At 37.4% G+C, this 24,181-nt stretch overlaps 1 protein-coding gene and 1 long non-coding RNA gene across 5 annotated transcripts in view; one reads left to right on the forward strand and one right to left on the reverse strand.

Moving 5' to 3' along the window:
* Positions 1 to 24,181, forward strand: part of LOC143247685 (uncharacterized) — a 274,645-nt gene that overhangs the window by 97,783 nt on the left and 152,681 nt on the right. The window contains exon 4 of one of the 3 annotated variants that reach the window (XR_013026661.1): positions 17,791 to 18,359. The exons of the other annotated variants lie outside the window; for them this stretch is intronic. This is a non-coding gene — a long non-coding RNA (uncharacterized LOC143247685). Of the gene's footprint in view, positions 1 to 17,790; positions 18,360 to 24,181 lie in introns of those variants that run through there. 3 annotated transcript variants of the gene reach the window in all.
* Positions 1 to 24,181, reverse strand: part of LOC143247684 (uncharacterized) — a 179,849-nt gene that overhangs the window by 88,337 nt on the left and 67,331 nt on the right. For both annotated transcript variants that reach the window (XM_076496077.1, XM_076496076.1), the window contains exon 2: positions 9,815 to 10,579. In XM_076496077.1, the coding sequence (XP_076352192.1) occupies positions 9,815 to 10,579 (765 nt within the window). The remainder of the gene's footprint in view (positions 1 to 9,814; positions 10,580 to 24,181) is intronic.

A 24,181-nucleotide genomic window follows, 5' to 3' on the forward strand; every position in this document is an offset into this window, starting at 1 on the left:
CTGACATATTGTTATACGTTCTTTCTTACTTTCAATCAATTTATGGTACTGGTCTCATTAATACCAATAAAAGTTTGGACTATTCATGATTTTGTACATCACGGCATTTCATTCCTTAAGAAATTCCACAAAATTATTATATTGTTTAAATAATTATTTTACAATAACCATTAACCAATAACAATTATATTGTTTAAATAATCAGTTTACAATAACCATACTAGTTACCGCTGTAACAATATTTTTATCATGTATCTCGCATAGCATGATAAGATGGGTGATTGGTTCACAACCTACATTTCGCGAATTCGACTCTCGTCACCAAAACTTGTTCGTGGGGGCTTTATAATGAGTTGGCGGCAGGCGATGTTGACTAACCGTTTTCCGTATACTCTATTGCTTCTAAATTAGGGGCAGTTAGCAGAAATAACCTTCGAATAGCTTCGCGCGAAGTTCCAAAAACAAACTTTCTATCTATACACATGTATGAGATAAACAATAGAAGTAGATATTGCAGTATTCCAACCGTTCAAGTTGTCCTGGTTTTACACTTATTTGTTTTAAGCACTGTTAACTGTTTTGAAGTTCCACAAGACTCCGTTATTTGGTCACAAACTTGAGGTTCAATGTTCTTACTGACATTACTCAGTTCTTTAGCAAGCTGTGCATGAGAAAAACCAAAATATAGAAATAACCAACAGCTGCCACTGTAGCCAGCATAGGGAGTTGAAACTTGAGATTTAAACAAATAACTTTAAGCTAATGGCCTTAGTTGTTGCGAGATTTTAAACCAGAAACAGAATTTTTGTTTATTGAGGCAGAACCAACTTTTCCTTTCGAGTAATTAGTAATCACTTAGTTTTTCCCTTACTTTCTTCTTCCTGTATTTTTCGCAGAGATAGACACAGCACGTTTTTCTTCGTTTTAATATCGAAATCATATGTTTGGAATTTTTATAGAAAGAAGTTTCAATAGGAACTTCTAATGTCAACCACCTGTAACGTCTATATAATCTATGCCTAACCAATAGACAAAAAGAACTTGCAAAACCCGTTCAATGTTAAGCGTAAGACAGGATAAGAATTTCTCAGTATATTGTGTTTGCATTACGTGTTTTTTCGTTAGGCTTACGTATAATGTGTATGTTGTTTGATTTTGGTAGAATTATACATAATGTCAGGTCATTTATGCTAAGTTATAACAGTTAGGTCATGCTAAGTTATAACAGTTAGGTCCTCTCAAGAGTTCAGGGAAGCCCCGGCCACTTCTATCTTTTGAGGCCTCTGATTATAAGAATAACAAAGAGATGACACATGAAGACAGGGTAAAAGTGAAAAATAATTTGAACATTTCATTTATATATATATAATTTACAGCTCTAAGGTAAGAGTGTGTGCCACATTTTGGTCTGATCGGGAAGCATATAAAATCAAGTTGCAATATTGAACTATTGGTTTGTTTTGAATTTCGCGCAAAGCTACTCGAGAGCTACCTGCGCTAGCCGTCCCTAATTTTGCAGTGTAAGACTACAGGGAAAGCAACTAGTCATCGCCACCCACCGTCAACTCTTGGACTACTCTTTTACCAACGAATAATGGGATTGACCCTCACATTATAACGCCACCATGGCTGAAAAGGCGAGCATGTTTGTTGCGACGGAGATTCGAACCCGCCACCCCCATATTACCAGTCGAGCACCTTAACTATCTGGCCATGTCGGGCCCAATGTTGAACAACTCCGAAAACATAACTGTCTAAATTTCATGTCCCCTTTGATCTGGAGACCTGAGGCAAATGGCTCTTCTAGCCTATCCTTTAACTGGCCCTTATAAAAGTGGTTAAAGTTGATAAACGTACGAAGTTTATGTAAAAATCTCTGTGCAACTAAAAAATAAAATTAGCTTGGAAAAGTGAAGTGTAAAACAAGACTCGCTTTACTCAGTATACCGTATTTGCATTCCACGTTGTTTTGGTTAGGCCTGTATATTATCTATCTATAATCTACGCATAACTAATAGACAAAATGAACTTGGAAAATCCGTGTAAAGTTAAGCCTTAAAATAACTCCCTTTTCCCAGTATATTGTATTTACATCTTTTGGGCAGGCCTACAGAAAATGCACATATCGTTCGTTTCAGGTCGTCTATGGTTTGTTACTAGACTAGTTAATGTTAATAAACCTAATACGCCTATGTATAACTTACACGTAAATAATAAACAAAAGAAACTTGCAAAGCCGTTCAGAGTTAAGCCGTTCTTTCATTCCAAGTATTTTTTGTGAGGCCTACAAATAGTATTCATGTTCTTCGATTCAGGTGAGCAGTTTAAGGTTGTTTATGCTTAGTAATAACAGTAAATGAATTTGACAAGGTTATCTCATGTAATACAAGAAACTGAAAGATGTTTGCGAGATAAACAAAAAGGTTTATAAAGCTAAACACCTGGCTCCACCACATGTGTGAGCGCAGTACTAATAGCCCATTGTGCAGTTTTGTAATTACAAACAAATAAACAAATTATTTAAGGAAACTTGAAACAACTTCTGCGTATTTTAAACAACACATATTTTAGAATAACTTAACATTTAATGCTACGTAATAAGTTTAAAAATGAGATTGTCCCCATTCTAAAAATACAACTTCATAACAAAATAATTCACTATGTATTGTAATAACACTCACTTTTAGGTCTGGCCTGAAAAAGTGCATCCGCGCACAGTTCAGTTTATAGAATGAAAACAAACTACAATTAAATTAGTTCGTAGAATAACATTGTAAGTTTATTTACTGATAGTACTAAAAACAATAAAGTGTAGCCCTAATTAAACTAAAAAACAACAAGAAACGTGTTATCTTTTTATCGGTAAAGTCCGTACTTAACTAATGTAAGGCTCGAGACACGTGTTTGTGTCTCGGAGTAGAATTATTTGTTTTAGAAATCTCGTATTTAAAGGAGAGAAAATATATAAACATTGAGACTTTGTTCACTTTTAATTATTTATAGTGTATCATTAAACGTGGTTTTTGGAACCTGTGTTATTTCTAAATATAACTTCCCTTATTTACTTATTTAAAAACAGTATAGAGAGAAGAAATAACTGTATAATTACGCATGGTAAAATGAGGGTGAGAGTTACATTAGTTTGGTTTGAATTTCGCACAAAGCTACTCGAGGGCTATCTGCGCCAGCCTTCCCTAATTTAGCAGTGTAAGACTAGAGGGAAGGCAGCTAGTCATCACCACTCACCGCCAACTCTTGAGCTACTCTTTTACCAACGAATAGTGGGACTGACCGTCACATTGTAACACCCCCACGACTGAAAGGGCGAGCATGTTTGGTGCGACCGAGGTTCGAACCCGCGACCCTCAGATTACGAGTCAATTGCCTTAACCACCTGGCCGATTATATTAGTAGGAACTTGTATTAAGATGTTCAACCTGAACAACTTATTCGTACGTGGACTAAATGATCACGATTTGGTCAGAGACTCCTAGGGTCCAGATGTAGTCAATCCTAACTTTGAACTACTGACCAAAGGAAAGGCAGTCAGCCCACAACACCTGTAAAATATAAAAGGACTTTGCTCGGCGCTTTAAGTAGAATAACGAGATTGACTGTCACTTTTATAACGCACGTCTCAAACTTTTGGAACCGCAACTAATTGCTAAGCAATTTTAGGTCCTTTAAGCAAAGGTGAATCAAAAATGTAATATTTATGTTTTAATTTCAATTCTATACTAAATGACCATAGACCTCCACTCTACCTATCGGTATAATCTTGTAAAAATCATCAGAAATCTGAAACAGTTAAGTTAAGCCTCCTTTTGTAATGGTGATGATATTATAATTTAAAGACTTTGCCCGGTACCAGTAATAAACGATATTTTCAATGTTGTATACAAAAGATATAAAGGAGAAGCTAGTCTTAAACAACACTTTTAGTAATATTTTGTGTTAGTGTAGATCAAACGTCAGGATGTGGTTTTTGTTTGTTTTGAATTTCGCGCAAAGCTACTCGAGGGCTATCTGCCCTAGCCGTCCCTAATTTAGCAGTGTAAGACTAGAGGGAAGGCAGCTAGTCATCACCACCCACCGCAAACTCTTGAGCTACTCTTTTACTAACGAATAGTGGAATTGACCGTCACATTATAACGCCCCCCACGACTAAAAGGGCGATCATGTTTGATGTGACGGGGATTCGAACCTGCGACCCTCAGATTACGAGTCGCACGCCTTAACCCACCTGGCCATGCCGGGCTTCCATTACTTACATGACATCTTATTTCACTGTCTGTATCTCGAAATGAAATATTTTAATTATTCAGTCTAAAGAACAATAGTAACACATACATTATACACTACAGGTGGTATATTATGTTGTCAAGGAATTGGCATATACTCAGATTAACGTTAAAATGAATACATTACGTCCCGAGTAATGTACCACGCAAGAGGTCGTTTGTTTTACACTGTTTGGACCACTGCAGACCGCTAAGATGGACGTTTCAATAGGAAACAAGATTTACAGCAATGTCGTCTGCTGTGTACACGTTTCTTTTGTCACGGTGTCCACAGGAACTGACTGTTTCAGAATCCCACACAGAGTGGAAACAAGGAGTATCCGTCCCTAATTTTGTGTCTCATAACAGTCGTCCTGAGATACGTTTTTACTTCAAGTGGGTTTCCCGTCATCACGTCCTTAATTTTGAAGTGATAGACTGCAGAAGGAATGCGTCTAGGTCACTCTTGGGCTACTCTGGTCTATCCGAATATAAGGCTTTGACCGTCATCCATTGCCATCAATTGTGGGAGGTGTTTTGGCAGCAACAAGCAGCAAACTGTAAATCTTATGATCAATCGTATGACCATGCTAAAGATGAGGCCACATCTAGTACACCACAGTAAGAACGACAGTGACCAAAGCTAGATAAAAGGTCATATTACATTTGAATCAAATGCCTTAAAACGAAGTGTGTCGTTTATCTTTTATGTGTCGAAATAGTTTCGTCAGTAGTGAGCCAAATACGTCATATGTTTTTGAACAATGATTTCAGACAAGTCACCGATCTCTAAACTGCTTCTTTAATATGTTTGTTCTACCATGACGATGACCCGAAGGTCAGCTGTAATTTCACCTTTATAGATAAAAGTGATTCGTCATTTGATCCTTAAAGAAAACTCCACATTCGTTCGTGAAGTTTAAGACAGTAAAATTTCGTTTAGGTCTCTGTGCCAACTTCTTGGTGAATAAAATAAGTCAACAATAACATTATGAGTTAAGACTAAATAAAATTACACAATCACCATGCTTACAAAAAGCGATTTTGGAAGGTAAGCTCTTTCCAGAAGAAGCGAACTAGAAAGGGTGATAAACAATTATAAAAACTAAATAGAGTGTAGTAGGCCTTAAGCAGAAGTCAGACAAACGACTACATCTCAAAACGGCTGGTTTGAGTATTAACACTTTTACTGACAAGGAGAGAACAACGTTTGAACCTTCCTAGGTCATCTTCAGGTTAAGAAAGCCGTTCTGAGTTATATTTTTATTTCAAGTGAGTTTGTCGTCATCAAGCAGATAAACGACTGTTTACACAAGTGAGTTAATACTTTTAAAATTAAAATGCATTAATTGTTTTATCTCTCACAAAATGCGTCAAGATGTGTGATATCTAATCCTTTAAAACAACAAATAGAAATTTAAGGCTTGTTCTTCTTAATACATTTTTTGGGTGTGAACCCTTGACACCCACTAGTGAACTTCTAGAGCTGATTATTCTCCTATTAATTTGTTTTGTTGATATTTACGCTACCAGAGGGCTGTCACCATCATCCGCCATTAACCCTCACAAATTTCTCTTTACCAAGAAATAGTGGATTTGATCGTAACTTATAACGCCCCCACGGCTGAAAGGGCGATCATATTTGGCGCGACGGGGATGCGAACCCGCGACCCTGAGATTACGAGTCGCACGCCTTAACACGCTTGGCCATGCCGGACCAGTAATCAAATGTGTCCATTTCGGAGAAACGAACCCTTGATCTGTGCGTTGTAGTTCCGCTAACTTAGCATTTGGCTCACCGGGTTTGGGTGTAAGTCTTCATACAAAAAAACTTATTTTACACCTGCTGTTGGAAGTTACTGACTAATCACAAACCCCACTGATGTTGCACAATGTCTATGTGCTAAAACACAACAATGAGAAAGATGGTTATAGTTTTAAAAGGAAAATACACATATCAAATGCAGTTTGGTAACTTCTCATGAAGTCGAAAGTATTATATACAGGGTGTTCGGACAGTCACTGTGCACTTGTGTATTTATTAACAGACATGTTTCAATATACAATACAGGAGGTAAATATGAATGACAATTATAAACAATGTTGAATGTGACCCCCGTTGGCATCAATACATGTTTGGATCCTTCTTATTTTGTTTCTAAACACCGCTATCAGTTGCTGGCTTGAAATAGACTGAATAAAATATGATTACAAAACTGCACAGTGACTTTTTGAACACCCTGTACAATGGCACATAAGAAGGGTTGCCATATAATGTAACCCCATACTGTTCCATCAAAAGGGTTGCCATATTAATCGTGATGACGAGAAACCCACTTGAAATAAAAATGTATCTTAGAACGGCTGATGTGGGTATTAACACTTTCACTGATAAGCAGAGAACAACGTTTCGACTTTTCTCGGTCATCTTCAGGTTGTTCTCTCTTTATCAATAAAAGTGTTAATACCCATACCAGCCGTTCTGAGGTTGGCATATTATGTAACCCCGTACAGTTCAATTAAAAGGTTTGTCATATTATGTAACCCCATTTTGTTCCATTAGAAGGGTTACCGTATCATGTAATCCCGTACTGTTCCGTTAGAATGGTTGCCATATTATGTAACCCCATACTATTCAATCATCTGAGTATTTGCTTGGAGGATAAACTCCATCCCTGAATAAAAGGGCATTTTACCCCTCCAGATTTTCAACGCTCGTCTTATTTAAGGGGAATTGCAAGTTCAAGATAAAAACGTTTGAGAGGATAGGGAGATATGCGGCTGTTTTTTTCGTTGAATTTCGCGCAAAGATACTCGAGGGCTATCTGCGTAAGACGTCCCTAATTTTGAACTAAGAAACTAAAGAGAAGCCAGACAGTTAATGACAACTTCTTGGTCTACTCTTCTAAAAACAAAACAGTCTTTTTTTAACCACCTCCAACGACAAACTATACAACACGATTTTTGTTCGGCAACGAGGCGCGAGCCGCAAATCCTCAGTATATATATTTGCCGATGTTGAAGAAATATCCACCATTCATAACTACAGAAGATGATAAGCAGACTTGTTAGTCCAACTTTCCAACTCCATCACTGAGATTCTAACTGAAGAGGTTAATGTAAAAATTACACAAATCTATTTGCTTGTTAAGACGGTAGAGGCGACATATTGAAAGAAAACAAACCAGTTATCAAATTATCCTCTATGCACGAAGTACAAACATTGAAAATGTCAAACATCAGTGGAAACTTGTGAAAAACAGGTATTTATGATTACCATGTCACGTTTCACGTGGTCGCTCGAGGCAGAAAAATGACAAGATTAATTGACAAACGTGTGTAATTTGAATTTTATTGTCACGAGCTCAAGCAATTATAAACATATCTCTTGTCTTAGTGGAGCTGCTGTCCTAGTTCGGTTTGAATTCCACGCTACACGAGGACTGTCAAACTTTCTCCCATAAAAATATTACTCAAGGTTTGTACTTTATTTCAATCTATTGTTATAGATCTTTTCAAAAAGATTTATTATACATTTGTGTTGAGAAATAAAAACGTTACTTATAAAAAATAACAGCTTTAATAATGTGTCTAAAAGAGATCAAACCGTTTCGGAGAATGAAGCTTCATCAGTGCCAAAATAGCAATATGATTCATCTGTTGTTTTGATATACATGCACGCAGTCGCGAGAAACTTTTACCTATTTTCATATCCGTGCTATACGCTTGATGATATAAGCCACTTTCATTTGGCATTGTTTTCAACGTGGTAAAAATTAAAATGGCTGCTAAACCCAAACCATCTTCTTACTGCTCATCCATTTAAGTTCAATCATCAGTATCGACAGTTTTAGAGAATATCATCAGAAGTACCACACTGATGTTCAAGAACTTCCAAGACTCTCATCAGGAACCGGATGACCTTCACAACCGCCATTATTGTAATAAGGTCATCGTGAATTCAAGAAATCATTGCGAACCACGAGGTTACGAGGCTTAGATTCACTGGTGCTTAAATTGTTTAGACAAGTGATTTTAAATGTTTATGGGCTGCATGCCTCCTACACCCAGCCATCTGTTCTAGGGTAAATCAAACTGTGGTTATTACTGTGTATCTTTTGGTTAACGTGCGCTGAGATGTTCGTTCAGATTAGAAATTTCGATTTTAATGATAAACTCTTGCCAAGTGTGTCAGAATAAGATAGTAATAACCTGTTTTTATTAACGTATAACATTTTCTTAATGTTCCACAGTTGTTGCTATCTTTAAACGCTCTATCAATTATTTTCGTAATAAATTTCACAAAGAATCATATTAAAAATCATTAAAGTCTAATTAAAGCTCCGAACTTAGCAGGCTTACGACTACAAAAATCTAGTTTCAATACCCGTGACTGGTAAAGTACAGATAAGGCCCAGTATGGTAGTTAAAGGCGCTCGACTCGCAATCTGTGGGTCGCGGGTTCGAATCCCTGTCACCGAACATGCTTACCCTCTTAGCCGTGGGGGTGTTGTTATGTGATGATCAGTCCATTATCCGGGCCAGGCATGGCCAGGTGGTTAAGGCACTTGGCTCGTAATCCGAGGGTCGCTGGTTCGAATCCCTGTCACACCAAACATTCTCGCCCTTTCAGCTGTGGGGGCGTTATAATGTTGTGGTCAATCCTACTATTCATTGGTAAAAAAGTAGCCCAAGAGTTGGATTGCCAGACCGCCTCAACATGTGCGCCATCTCTTGGTGTAAATGGGTATTATTGTGATTAGCTTATTTCTTCTTTTATTGTTGTTTTGCCATTAGTATAATACATTAATGAAACTAAACGCACGATTCAATTGGGGAGAAACTGTTAGCTTAGCGAAACCTAAAATGACATTGTATGAATACTTATAAATCTATTGTGTTAGTTAATAATAATAAATGCTTAAAATATTAAAGTAGGATGACGGACCAAATAGAAATGTTGTTGGCAAATGGCGTAATATTTTTTGAGATGAAAATGTGTAAATTGTGCTAGGTGGCTCTTTGTAAGTGAAGGTGGTTAAGGCACTCGACTCGTAATCTGAGGATCGTGGGTTTGAATCCCTGTTACACCAAACATGCTCGCCCTTTCAGCCGTGGGGGCATTATATGTTACGATCAATCCCCTCTATTTGTTGATAAAAGAGTACCCCAAGAGCTGGCGGTGGGTGGGGATGACTAGCTGCCTTCCCTCTAGTCTTACACTGCTATATTAGAGAGGGCTAGCGCAGATAGCCCTCGTGTAGCTTTGCGAGAAATTCAAAAGCAAACTTTGTAAGCGTATAAATAGGTCTGATTCTTGCAAGAATTTGCATTTCTAAGAATGACAAAGTGAAAACATCGAGCGCTTGAGACTGCAAACAGTTTTGTGATTATTGTGCATCTGAGCAGTTTCAAAAGTGTCGCCTGAACATTAATAATCTAATGATGTTTACCTGTATAAAAACTGTGTTCACACAAAAACACTCACTCGTTGGGCATTTATCGTGGTAATATTTGATGGAAAGTGTACTTACGGAAAGCAGTTAGTAGACAATCTAGACTCAGGTTGTTCTTTGCTTTCCCTGTTGGACCTGCCACCTGGCCTGCCGCTTGATACAGCATGAGTCCACTGGTTCCTTTGGGATTCGGAGTATCCATGAACAGAGGTTAGCGAGGAAGTCCATGAGTTCTTTTCTCCATCTTCGCTTAAATAATCAAAATTTATGTACTCTGATTCACCTTGAGCACTGGTTTCGTACCCAGAATCTTTAGTTAATTTACGTAGCGATCTCTGATGGGGAGTTCTGTGCTTCAGTTCGGTGCTAATAAACAGCAGATGTTGAGTTGCCAATGATGTCACACTGGAGTTTAAATTGAGTTGGTTCGTCTCTTCCAAAAAAGAAATTTGATTTGGAACAGCCGTATTTTGATGACTATCATTGTCATTAAGAGATTGGGTCTGTTTACTCAAGAGAGTGGAGCGTTCTGAGTCCTGGTTGAGACAAGGTTTTGACTCAAAATGTTGCTTACGATTGTAAGAGAGGTTCAAGTGTCTCTGAGAACCATATTCTCCCTGGCGTTCTTCCACATCCTTGTTCTCAACATGATGTTGAGAAACGGATCTAACCAACCGGGAAGTCTTCGGATCAGAATTTTTGCTCTTACTGCCAGAAGAACTCCTTCTTAAAGATTGCCTTAAAGATGTCGCCTTCTGCCAAAAGTGGTTGTGTTCTTTGCCAGGACAATCTTCAGGAGTCCTAGAAATGTTTCCATGGTCGTCGTTAAGAATGATGTTTCTACTAAATAAATACGTAATAAAAATAATCAAATACAAACAAAAGAAACAAAACAAACGAAGAAAATTAATAATTAAACTAACAATCCCATTTCACCCAAAACACGATTGTTTAATTAATTACTAAATAATACACACACAAGACCATTAGATATTATAATAAATAAAGATCGTATTTTAACACAGAATATACATGAAAATACCAGTGTAACACAGTGTATACATGAAAACATCAGTGTAACACAGAGTATACATGAAAATATCAGTGTAACACAGTTGTATACATGAAAACACCAGTGTAATATAGTGTATACATGAAAACATCAGTGAAACACATAGTATACATGAAAACATCAGTGTAACACAGTGTATACATGAAAACACCAGTGTAACACAGAGTATACATGAAAACACCAGTGTAATATAGTGTATACATGAAAACACCAGTGTAACACAGAGTATGCATGAAAACACCAGTGCAACACAGTGTATACATGAAAACATCAGTGTAACACAGAGTATACATGAAAATATCAGTGTAACACAGAGTATACATGAAAACACCAGTGTAACACAGAGTGTACATGAAAACACCAGTGTAACACAGAGTATACATGAAAACATCAGTGTAACACAGAGTGTACATGAAAACACCAGTGTAACACAGAGTGTACATGAAAACACCAGTGTAACACAGAGTGTACATGAAAACACCAGTGTAACACAGAGCATACATGAAAACACCAGTGTAACACAGTGTATACATGAAAACTGTAACACAGTGTATACATGAAAACACCAGTGTAACACAGAGTGTACATGAAAACACCAGTGTAACACAGAGTATATATGAAAACACCAGTGTAACACAGAGTGTACATGAAAACACCAGTGTAACACAGAGTATACATGAAAACACCAGTGTAACACAGAGCATACATGAAAACATCAGTGTAACACAGAGTATACATGAAAATATCAGTGTAACACAGAGTATACATGAAAACAGCAGTGTAACACAGAGTGTACATGAAAACACCAGTGTAACACAGAGTATACATGAAAACACCAGTGTAACACAGAGTATACATGAAAACACCAGTGTAACACAGAGTATATATGAAAACACCAGTGTAACACAGAGTATACATGAAAACACCAGTGTAACACAGAGTATACATGAAAACACCAGTGTAACACAGAGTGTACATGAAAACACCAGTGTAACACAGAGCATACATGAAAACACCAGTGTAACACAGTATATACATGAAAACTGTAACACAGTGTATACATGAAAACACCAGTGTAACACAGAGTGTACATGAAAACACCAGTGTAACACAGAGTATACATGAAAACACCAGTGTAACACAGAGTATACATGAAAACATCAGTGTAACACAGAGTATATATGAAAACATCAGTGTAACACATAGTATACATGAAAACACCAGTGTAACACAGAGTGTACATGAAAACACCAGTGTAACACAGAGTATATATGAAAACATCAGTGTAACACAGAGTATACATGAAAACACCAGTGTAACACAGAGTGTACATGAAAACACCAGTGTAACACAGAGTGTACATGAAAACATCAGTGTAACACAGTGTATACATGAAAACACCAGTGTAACACAGAGTATACATGAAAACAATTGTTTTTAAGGAAGTGTTTCCATGGAAGACTCCACTATTCACTATGTTTTATGCGGTTGCAACTAAATTATTATTTGCTATAATTTCAAGTCCCCACACCTCAAGTGGCACAGCAGCATGTCCGCGGACTCAGCAACGCTAGAAACCGGGTTTCGATACCCGTGGTGGGCAGAATATTAACAGCCCATTGTGTAGCGTCATGTTTTAATACAAACAAACGAACTATAATTTCTATCTGGTATGTCAAAATAATCAGTTATGTCGATAAAACCCACTTGTAGATAAATATGGGTGAAAAAACGGCTCGTTTGGGTTGAGAAAATATTTTACGTAGAGGAGCGAACAACGTTTGAAAGGGTTTGTGTAACATCTAACACCGCCCTCTACATTCGGACACTCAGTTACACAACTCCTTTCAAACATGTGGTCAGATTCCGGTCAGTTACCTCTTTCTTTCTTTGTGAACATGACGATGACCGAAGAAGGTCAAAACGTTGTTCGCTCCTCTACGTAAAATATTTTCTCATCCCAAACGAGCCGTTTTTACATATCTAGTATGTCAAAATGTCTTTTTATAATTTCACTTAAAAACCTCTCCTCTAGTGGTGGTAACTGAAATAAATGACCTATTTAATGAAGGATAATTGAAATATTTTCATTTATGGTAATATTTTTAATAAAGAACAAGAAATAAAACGAAGTCAAGGCCCTAGAATTGTTTTGGCGGACTTTACCTTCTCTTTTATTAATCAATTATTAAACTTACTGTCATTGACAATGTTGTACGCGGGACTTCCAAGCTGAACCCTTATCTGTAGAACCAATCACGTATGTCAACAATAACTACCGTAGATAACAATGAGTTATAAAGATGCCACGCCCTTTACTTCGTGTCGACATTACATGCTTGTTAAATAAAATGATATTGTTTTCTACGACTTCTTGATCGTACCCTAACTTTAAAAGTGATACGACACGAAAGTAAAGCCACCAATTCTATAAAACAACGCGTTATATCTATTAAGCTTTTCTCTATCCAGTGTCGCTGAGTGTTTTCAAATGACCTTGACTAAATTTGAGTTGTGTTGAATAGAGTAAAAGGCTGTCCAATAACCAACCAGTGGCACAACAAGTTGGTTTGGCTTATTGTGAATTTCGCGCAAAGCTAACACGAGAGCTATCTATACTAAGCGACCCTAGGACTAGAGGGAAGGCAGCTGGTCACCACCACTCACCGCCAACTCTTGGGCTACTCTTTTAATAACGAGTATTGGGATTTACCGTCACATTATAACGCCCCCCACGGCTGAAAGGACGAGCATGCTTGATGTGACGGAGATTTGAACCCGCTACCGATGCTAGTCGAGCGTCCTAACCATTTGGCGAGGCGTGACGGCATATCTTCGGACTTATAACTCTAGAAACTGGGTTTCAATACCCGTAGTCAACAGTTAACAATAAGAAGAAAGTAGCTGTTTATGTTTGATTATAGCAAACTTTTATTTTTATCATATCAAATTAAATTACCGATATCAAATATAATACCAGTAGCACTATCACGAGGCCTGGAATACTCAAAATATTTTCGAACGTGGCTCGAATGTGTGAGAAAATACATGAAACCAGTCGTCATAAGGGAAGGTTTGGTTGGTTTTGAATTTCGTGCAAAGCTACACAAGGGCTGTCTGCGCTAGCCGTCCCTAATTTAGTAGTGTAAGACTAGAGGGAAGGCAGCTAGTCATCACCAACCACCGCCAACTTTTGGGCTACTCTTTTACCAACGAATAGTGGAGTGACCATCACATTATAACACCCCCACTGCTGAAAGGGCGAGCATATTTGGTGTGATTCGAATCCGCGGGCTCTCAGATTACGAGTCGGACACCTTAATCCACGTGGCCATGCCTGAGCCCATAAGGGAAGGACACAAATGAAATTATAAGAAAAGTTGTTAATAAAGGATTGCGAGTTTCGCAGGTGTTTAAACATCATGCAAATGTAAGAAAAATAATTTTTTAATAAGACTTCGATTTTCTGGGATTATTTATAGGGCTATTAGTCAATTAAAATAATATCTGTACAGGAAAATCAAAGTTAATAAAGTCACGACCAGACTGAGTAACAGTCAGGTTACGATAAAAGAAAAGCCTCTGGTGTAATTTCAAAGAATTTGTGAAAAATTTTCAAAGTAAAAAGTAGACCCAAGAAAGTCGTGACGAGATAATGGTCACGTTAGTCCGTCTCTATGTACAACCAGGAATGTCTATAGAAAAACTAAGAACCTTATAACTGCCTTTATTAAACTAAATACATCTAGCTATATGAAAAGAGTAACTGAATATATTTAAAAAGAAAACAGCAAGGAGTTTTGGAATAATACGTGACCTCTTTCACCGTTTAATAACGTTTTTTTTTTCTGGGTGTGGGTGGGTGGAGTGTTCTCCACACCCTGGATAACGACTGATATGCGATATATACTATTAAATCTTATAAACTGTTATAGAAGGATTACTGAACCAGAATCTATGTTTTTGTGTTCAAGCCTACTTCACAATACCGTGTGTGACGTCACAAACATCTAACTTTAATACAATTCCTGATAAACAAACGTCAAATCTTTGTAGAGAAATCTGAAAAATTAGAAAGAAAAAAAAACCCCTCAAGTACATGTTCTAGCGAGAATAACACCCGCGAACTTTACACAGTAAATAATAAACAATTTATTTAATAAATAATTTTGTCGGTAGACTGTGTTTTGTCCTCTCAGGCCCGGCATAGCCACGTGGGTTGAGGCTTTCGACTCATAATGCGAGGGGCGCGGGTTCGAATCTCGGTCGCACCAAACATGCTTGCCCTTTCAGCCGTGGGGGCGTTATAATGTGACGATCAATCTCACTATTTGTTGGTAAAAGAGTAGCCCGAGAGTTGGCGGTGGGTGGTGATGACTAGCTGCCTTCCCTCTAGTCTTACACTGCTAAATTAGGAACGGCTAGCGCAGATAGCCATCGAGCAGCTTTGCGCGAAATTAAAAAACAAACAAACAGTTCAAAATTAGGGACAGCTATGTGTATTATATTGCTCGAATATTCAGAAACAAAAATTTCACAAGAAACTTATATTTTTTGTTAAAATCTAGTGAAAAGTTAAGGAAATTAGTTGAGGGTATATTCAGGTTTAGTTGAGGGTATATTCAGGTAGAAGGGCAAAAACAAATTGTCTCCTATATATAACAAAAAACATTTGTCTAAATAACAGATTCGCGTGCGCATTTTGATTGCTTCGCAAGTTTCACGAAGTAAACCGGTAAACCAGCAGTGTTTCACTTGTTTTAACGAGAATTTTGTCGTTGTTTCAAAATTCGAGCCTCGAGTCACATTGGTTAATGAAGTGGAACAAACTTCAACAAGGTTTTTCACCTTTTAACAACAGAGCATGTAAACATTTTGTTTTTACGCCTAACAACAAACAAATCAATTATTTTTTATTGTTTGCCTCTCTAACTCGGTGTTCTGTTACTGAGGAACTGTTAAGCCTACAATTTACAGGCTTAAGGATCAGGTAAAGTTTTTGTGTTTGTTTTTTGTTAAATGCAAAGCTACACCAAAGGCTATGTGCACTCTGCCCACCACAGGTATCAAAACCACATTTTTTTGCGTCGTAAAAGTGCAGATATAAACTGAGGGCTAGGCCAAGCTTCAAGTTGAAACGTTTTACAAATTGTATGATTGAACCTTGTCGACAGGGAAAAAAATTATCTTAAGGTAGTTCCATTAAGAAGTAAGATAGACAACTCAGAGGAGTTTTATTTTGTGAAGCTCGTGTGTTTGTTTGTGAATTTTGCACAAAGATACAGAAGAGATATCTGCACCATTCGTCCCTAATTTAGCAGGTAAAACTCTAGAAAGAAGACAGTTAGTCATCACCAACCACCGCCAACTCTTGGGCTACTCTTTAACCAACGAACAGTGGGATTGATGGCTACATTATAACCCCCCCACGGCTGAAAGAGGGAGAATGGTTGGTTTGACGGGGATTCGAACACGCGACCCTCAGATTACGAGTCGAATACCTTAACCATTTGGCCTTAGTTTATTTAGTGACATTATTATTTTGATACAAAGTCGTTTAACTCAATTTGATATAAATCTAATGAAAACATTCGAAACACTGAAAAGTAGAAAAATTAAACATATATTTTATGAAGCTCCAGACTTATCGCTAAGCCACTGGATGGAGTAAACACTTGATGTAAACATATCTAAGATAAGTAATTCTTATTTGAAGAACTGAGAATCCATACCACCATACTTTAACATACCTAATGGAATGATCAATAACCATAAAGGATCATGATCATTTTAATAATGCTTTAATAGTAGAACATGTCAGGACATATTTCTTAGCTTTCGGTCTGTAAATTAAACCCCACCGTATAGCCTGCTCGTAAAGCTGAAAGTAAACTTTACGGTTGTTTAATCCAGGCTCGGCAGGGCCAGGTTATTTAAGGCGCTCAACTCGTAATCTGAGGGTCTTGGGTTCGAATCCCCGTCACACCAACCATGCTCGCCCTTTCAGCCGTGGAGCGTTATAATGTGACGGTCAATCTCACTATTCGTTGGTAAAAGAGCAGCCCAAGAGTTGGCGGTGGGTGGTGATGACTAGCTGGCTTCCCTCTAGTCTTACACTGCTAAATTAGGGACGGCTAGCGCAGATAGCCCTCGAGTAGCTTTGTGCGAAATTCAAAACAAACATATATTTAATTCAGGTCGTCACCAGTTGTATGTTACCACACGATGTTTAGACGTTTCATAAAGTTTTGTCTGGTGTCAAGTAATTATTAATAACAATCGCTAATTATAGTGCTATCGTACCCAAGGGTGGCCAGAATGTACACTATATATTATTGATGATAGCACAGAACAGTAAACAGAAATAGTGCTTTAAAAGAGTTTGTCAAAAACAGAATAACTGATGGTTCAGCTCGATGTCAGGGTTAACAACCTATACAATAGTTTAATTGTTAATTAGAGATTGGTGTCTTTTGAACTTCACGCAAAGCTACACGAGGACTATCTGCGCTAGCCGTCCCTAATTTATCAGTGTAAGACCAGAGGGAAGGCAGCTAGTCATCACCACCCACCGCCAACTCTTGGGCTACTCTTTTATCAACGAATAGTGAGATTGACCGTCACATTATAACGCCCCCATGGCTGAAAGGGCGAGCATGTTTCGTGCGATCGAGATTCGAACCCGCGACCCTCGGATTACGAGTCGAACGCCTTGACACACTTGGCCATTCCGGAAGAAGTATTTTAAGTGAAAAAAATGTTTATATGTGTGGTTTAAAATATTAATTTGAATTTAACATTATACGAGAATATATACGTTTCTGAGACTTTAAATTATCAAATCCTACTCAGAATAATTACATTGGCACAAGTATGTAAACCCGCTTTTAATATGTAAACCCGTTGTTATCCTCTTAATTTTTATTAACTTTAATTTATTAAGTGTTATTTATAATAATTAAAATAATTTTCTATCTTTTAGTGACAACAATGAAAATAATTTATTATAACAAGTTTTATCTGACGTAATATTGGCCTGATGAATAGAGGGCGTTCTAGTCGTGGATTTCAATCCCCGTTACTGAAGATGCTTGTTGGTGAAAGGATAGCCCAAGAGTCGGCGGTGGGCAGTGTTGACTAACTGCATTCCGTCTGGTTTATCGCTATTAAAATAAAAACGGCTGGAGCAGGTAGACCTCGCGCAGCTTTCCGCGAAATTCTAAATAAACTAAACTGACGTAATAACGTGGAACGGGATGACAAGTGATTTTATGTCGCTCTTATTTTATCGTGAACTATAGTTTTATTCTACAATATTTCTGCACATAGATTTGTTTCCCCTGCCCTCTGGTGAAGTAGTCAAAACATCAACAGTTGCCGTGACAACGACAATAAGCGTGAAAAAGTATTTTTGAAACATAAAAACGACAAGTGTACTTATCAGGAGTATTTTTGAAACATGAAAACGACAAGTGTACTTATCAGGAGTATTTTTGAAACATAAAAACGACAAGTGTACTTATCAGGAGTATTTTTGAAACATGAAAACGACAAGTGTACTTATCAGGAGTATTTTTGAAACATGAAAACGACAAGTGTACTTATCAGGAGTATTTTTGAAACATAAAAACGACAAGTGTACTTATCAGGAGTATTTTTGAAACATGAAAACGACAAGTGTACTTATCAGGAGTATTTTTGAAACATGAAAACGACAAGTGTACTTATCAGGAGTATTTTGAAACATAAAACGACAAGTGTACTTATCAGGAGTATTTTTGAAACATGAAAACGACAAGTGTACTTATCAGGAGTATTTTTGAAACATAAAAACGACAAGTGTACTTATCAGGAGTATTTTTGAAACATAAAAACGGTATTTTGTGTGATAGAACGACATTTTAAATACGCATACGTCAAGCGTGAAATAATTAACTTTTTTAAATATGAAAGAGTCAAAAAATATGATAGAAGTTTGAATAACATGTCAACATTCTGGACAAGCCGGTAGGTCATTCACCTTGTTCAACTCGAGGGACAGATAAATCATTTTGGGCGAGAAGCGTTTCTTAAATTATTTACAGACACAAACTTAGGCTAATCATAGCTGAAGCAGAGGGTGTGGTTACACCGTAAAACCTGAGATGTCATTTACTTTTTGGTTCTACCTCGAACCCATTGTTGTTATCCCAACCATTAAAGGTTGACATGAGAGGTTAAGTTCTGGAACAATCATTACTTAAAACTGGTAAAGAAAAAAACCAACCAAAAAAACCGTCTGCAACCTTTTTTTCGTTTCTTTCCAAGCAAATTATTTTTATTTTCTGAAGATCAGTTTGTTTTTAATTTGACAGAGACAGACAATATTAAAGTCCAGAGTAAGTGGAAAGCTTTGTATATTTTTTTCATCGCAAGAACAGAAGAGACGAACAGTGAGGAATACTCGACATTTGTTACATTTCCGAGTAACTACGACTGGTTCGTGTCTCTATGATTCGTACATGATTTTAGAGTTATGTGGATAAATCTCTTATATAGCATTTATTTTTTAACAGGTATTTAACATATATATCTGGAAGAAATAAATTTAAATTATCTTCGAAGTGAATCTAAACTTCACTGGTAGAAATTCTCTGTCATGTCTGTTTGTAATTGAGCACAAAGCTACACAGTGGGCTATCTGTGCTCTACCCACCACGTGTATCGAAACCCGATTTCTAGCGTCGTATATCTGCAGACATACCGCTATGCCACTGGTGGGGGGCCTATGATGTTGCTCTAATCAAATCTTGGAATTTGATTGTCACTCTTATAACGCACCAAAGACCACCAAGTGCGATAATGGGACAGTAACTACCAGAAGTTGCCTTAAACGTTTAAAGACAGTAAAATTCATGGTTTGAGAGCGATACTTAAGAAATTGAGTACAGAAATACTATGGTTTCTAGAATATATTTCTCTGTTGTATCGTCACTTTATTGCTTCTACATTGAAAAGCTAAGCCTAAAACGTTAATCTTAAAACAGTTTATTTTATAACTGGAAACTTCAAGTTGAGTCTAAATTCCTGTGTTTTGATCAAGTGTATAATTTTGACTTTAATTATACGGCCTGGCATGGCCAAGCGTGTTTAGACGTTCAACTCGTAATCCGAGGGTCGCAGGTTCGAATACCGGTCGCACCAATCATGCACGCCCTTTCAGCCGTGGGGGCGTTATAATGTGACGGTCAATCCCACTGTTTGTTGGTAAAAGAGTAGCCCAAGAGTTAAAGGTGGGTGGTGATGACTAGCTGCCTTTCCTCTAGTTTTACACTGGTAAATTAGGGACGGCTCGCGCAGATAGCCCTCGAGTAGCTTTGCGCGAAATTAAAAAACAACAACAAAGAAAATACTTTAATTATATATTTATTTCGAAATTATTGTTCCAAACTATAATCCCGACTTCATTCAGTAATTTTTTCTTTGGCATTATTCGTAGAAGTTATTTTAAAACATTTTTGAATAAGTGTAGAAACCTGGAAAGTTGGATTGGAGGGCAAGGGCGAAGCACCTTCAGGTATAAAAGGGCAATGATTTTTTTTCAGACTAGAGAACAAACAGACCAACTACGAAATGTCTTCTTTAAACCATTGGGTTTGTCCAATCACAAAGTTGGAAACAGCTGGTCATCCCATTTAACAATTATATCTTCAGCTCCCTCTACTGGCCGCTCGGATTCCTTGTTTTCATGAACGAGTGCAGTATTTTCACCACAGTTAACACGATTTTCATTAACCAGCGTGAAACAGTTTTAAAACTACGAAGTTGCGTCGCTTGTATAGTTTTACAAAAACCTAGTTGTCCCACCCAAACTTAATTCTATTCATCTGTAGTACAGAAACCCTGAGGTTCTTCGTCATAAACGTGTTCCATATTTATTTAACATTATGTGTATTAATGTACTAGTAGATGAAGCAGCGGTTTGGTGTTACAAGTGCACGTCAAGTTTTAGTTTCGGTTTTTACAAACCGAAATTTAGTTAAACGTTTTCATCTTCTAGCCCCCTCAAACAAAAACACGTAAACTGGACTAAACAAAGCCAGAGACTAGCCCCCTCAAACAAAAACACGTAAACTGGACTAAACAAAGCCAGAGACTAGCCCCCTCAAACAAAAACACGTAAACTGGACTAAACAAAGCCAGAGACTAGCCCCCTCAAACAAAAACACGTAAACTGGACTAAACAAAGCCAGAGACTAGCCCCTCAAACAAAAACACGTAAACTGGACTAAACAAAGCCAGAGACTAGCCCCTCAAACAAAAACACGTAAACTGGACTAAACAAAGCCAGAGACTAGCCCCCTTAAACAAAAACACGTAAACTGGACTAAACAAAGCCAGAGACTAGCCCCTCAAACAAAAACACGTAAACTGGACTAAACAAAGCCAGAGACAAGCCCCATCAAATAAAAACACGTAAACTGGACTAAACAAAGCCAGAGACTAGCCTCATCAAACAAAAACACGTAAACTGGACTAAACAAAACCAGAGACTAGCCCCATCAAATAAAAACACGTAAACTGGACTAAACAAAGCCAGAGACTAGCCCCCTCAAACAAAAACACGTAAACTGGACTAAACAAAGCCAGAGACTAGCCTCCTCAAATAAAAACACGTAAACTGGACTAAACAAAGCCAGAGACTAGCCCCATCAAATAAAAACACGTAAACTGGACTAAACAAAGCCAGAGACTAGCCTCATCAAATACAAACACGTAAACTGGACTAAACAAAGCCAGAGACTAGCCTCCTCAAATAAAAACACGTAAGCTGGACTAAACAAAGCCAGAGACAAGGTTATAAACACACAAACTAAACAGTCAATCTAAATAATGTTAACAACGTCCGAAAGGATTACAAATACACACACACTAACTGTTCAAAGGTCAAAACAAAGCCTGTGAAGCCCAGTAGGGTTAAAAATAACATAAACACGTGCATTTTAAGAACACAAACAGAAATACCATTATACAACTGGGTCTCATAGTGGCTCAGCGGAAAGTATACGAACTTATAACACTAAAAATGGGGTATTGATACTTGTCATGAGCACAATATATATAGCCCATTCTGTTACTATATGATTAACTGCAAACAAACAACTGGTCCGATCAAAGGCAGTGAGACACACACATAACATACAACTGGTCAGTACAAATTAAACAACGTCCAGCAAGATTAAGGTTGAAGGTTAACACTATACATCTGGTAAAAAAAACAAAAAACTGTGAGATTAAGGTTAAACCAAGGTTAAAAGCACATACAAACCCAGGGAGGTCTCGAAGAAAGGTTAAAAATACACACATTAAAATAAGGTTCGAAACAAAACCGGAGAGTTCTAGAAAGGTTAAATATACACACATTATAATATGGGTTCAAACAAAACCAGGGAGTTCTAGAAGAAAGGTTAAATATACACACATTATAATATGGGTCCAAACAAAAGCAGGGAGTTGTAGAAGAAAAGTTAAATATACACACATTATAATATGGGTTCAAACAAAACCAGGGAGTTCTAGAAGAAAGGTTAAATATACACACATTATAATATGGGTTCAAACAAAATCAGGGAGTTCCAGAAGAAAGGTTAAATATGCACACATTATAATATGGGTCCAAACAAAACCAGGGAGTTCTAGAAAGGTTAAATGTACACACATTATAATATGGGTCCAAACAAAAGCAAGGAGTTCTAGAAAGGTTAAATATACACACATTATAATATGGGTTCAAACAAAACCAAAGAGTTGTAGAAGAAAAGTTAAATATACACACATTATAATATGGGTTCAAACAAAACCAAAGAGTTGTAGAAGAAAATTTAAATATACACACATTATAATATGGGTTCAAACAAAACCAGGGAGTTCTAGAAAGGTTAAATATACACACAGTATAATATGGGTCCAAACAAAAGCAGGGAGTTCTAGAAAGGTTAAATGTACACACGTTATAATACGGGTCTGACTTTTCGCCAGAGTTGGCATACAAACCATGTATCTTTTGGAAACGATATGTTTCAGTCTTATAACACATGTTTCAACCCTATAACATATGTTTCAGTCTTATAACACATATTTCAACTCTTATAACATATGTTTCATGGCCATTAATATGCACTCACAACGTAGCACTGGACGCACCAGACTTGTACTTAAAAAGTAAAAACTTGATCTGATTGGATTATTTTGTTATTATTCCATACCACGATTTTAATATTTACTGCTCATAAAAACACGAAGCAACAGCTTTCTCCGACAGAGAGTATACAACTTGCTCGATATGGAAATTCTTAAGCTTCTATAATTTGCTTATCAGATTATGCTGGTAATTTTAAGTATGGTGTTGAACAATAGACAGTCACGAGGCAAGCCAAATTAACCACTCATTAGCGTTTTTATTAAAGCTCGCTTTGCGGCTCTGAATATATTTTTTTAACTCTGTAATTCATTCCTTAAAATGTTTTTATGATTTGAAAATACTGAAAACCGTGCGTTGTTTGACGTGTGATTATACTGTAATTCATTCCTTAAAATGTTTTTATGATTTGAAAATACTGAACACCGTGCGTTGTTTGACGTGTGATTATACTGTACCGTGCGTTGTTTGACGTGTGATTATACTGCACTGTGCGTTGTTTGATGTGTGATTATACTGTACCGTGCGTTGTTTGACGTGTGATTATACTGAAAACCGTGCGTTGTTTGACGTGTGATTATACTGCACTGTGCGTTGTTTGATGTGTGATTATACTGCACCGTGCGTTGTTTGACGTGTGATTATACTGCACCGTGCGTTGTTTGACGTGTGATTATACTGTACCGTGCGTTGTTTGACGTGTGATTATACTGTACCGTGCGTTGTTTGACGTGTGATTATACTGCACCGTGCGTTGTTTGACGTGTGATTATACTGTACCGTGCGTTGTTTGACGTGTGATTATACTGAAAACCGTGCGTTGTTTGACGTGTGATTATACTGCACTGTGCGTTGTTTGATGTCTGATTATACTGTACCGTGCGTTGTTTGACGTATGATTATACTGAAAACCGTGCGTTGTTTGACGTGTGATTATACTGCACTGTGCGTTGTTTGATGTGTGATTATACTGCACCGTGCGTTGTTTGACGTGTGATTATACTGCACCGTGCGTTGTTTGATGTGTGATTACACTGTACCGTGGTTTGTTTGACGTGTGATTATACTGCACCGTGCGTTGTTTGACGTGTGATTATATTGTACCGTGCGTTGTTTGACGTGTGATTATACTGTACCGTGCGTTGTTTGACGTATGATTATACTGAAAACCGTGCGTTGTTTGACGTGTGATTAT

This window comes from Tachypleus tridentatus, chromosome 3, assembly GCF_004210375.1.
Source record: "Tachypleus tridentatus isolate NWPU-2018 chromosome 3, ASM421037v1, whole genome shotgun sequence".
NCBI classification, from domain to species: Eukaryota; Metazoa; Arthropoda; class Merostomata; order Xiphosura; family Limulidae; genus Tachypleus; species Tachypleus tridentatus.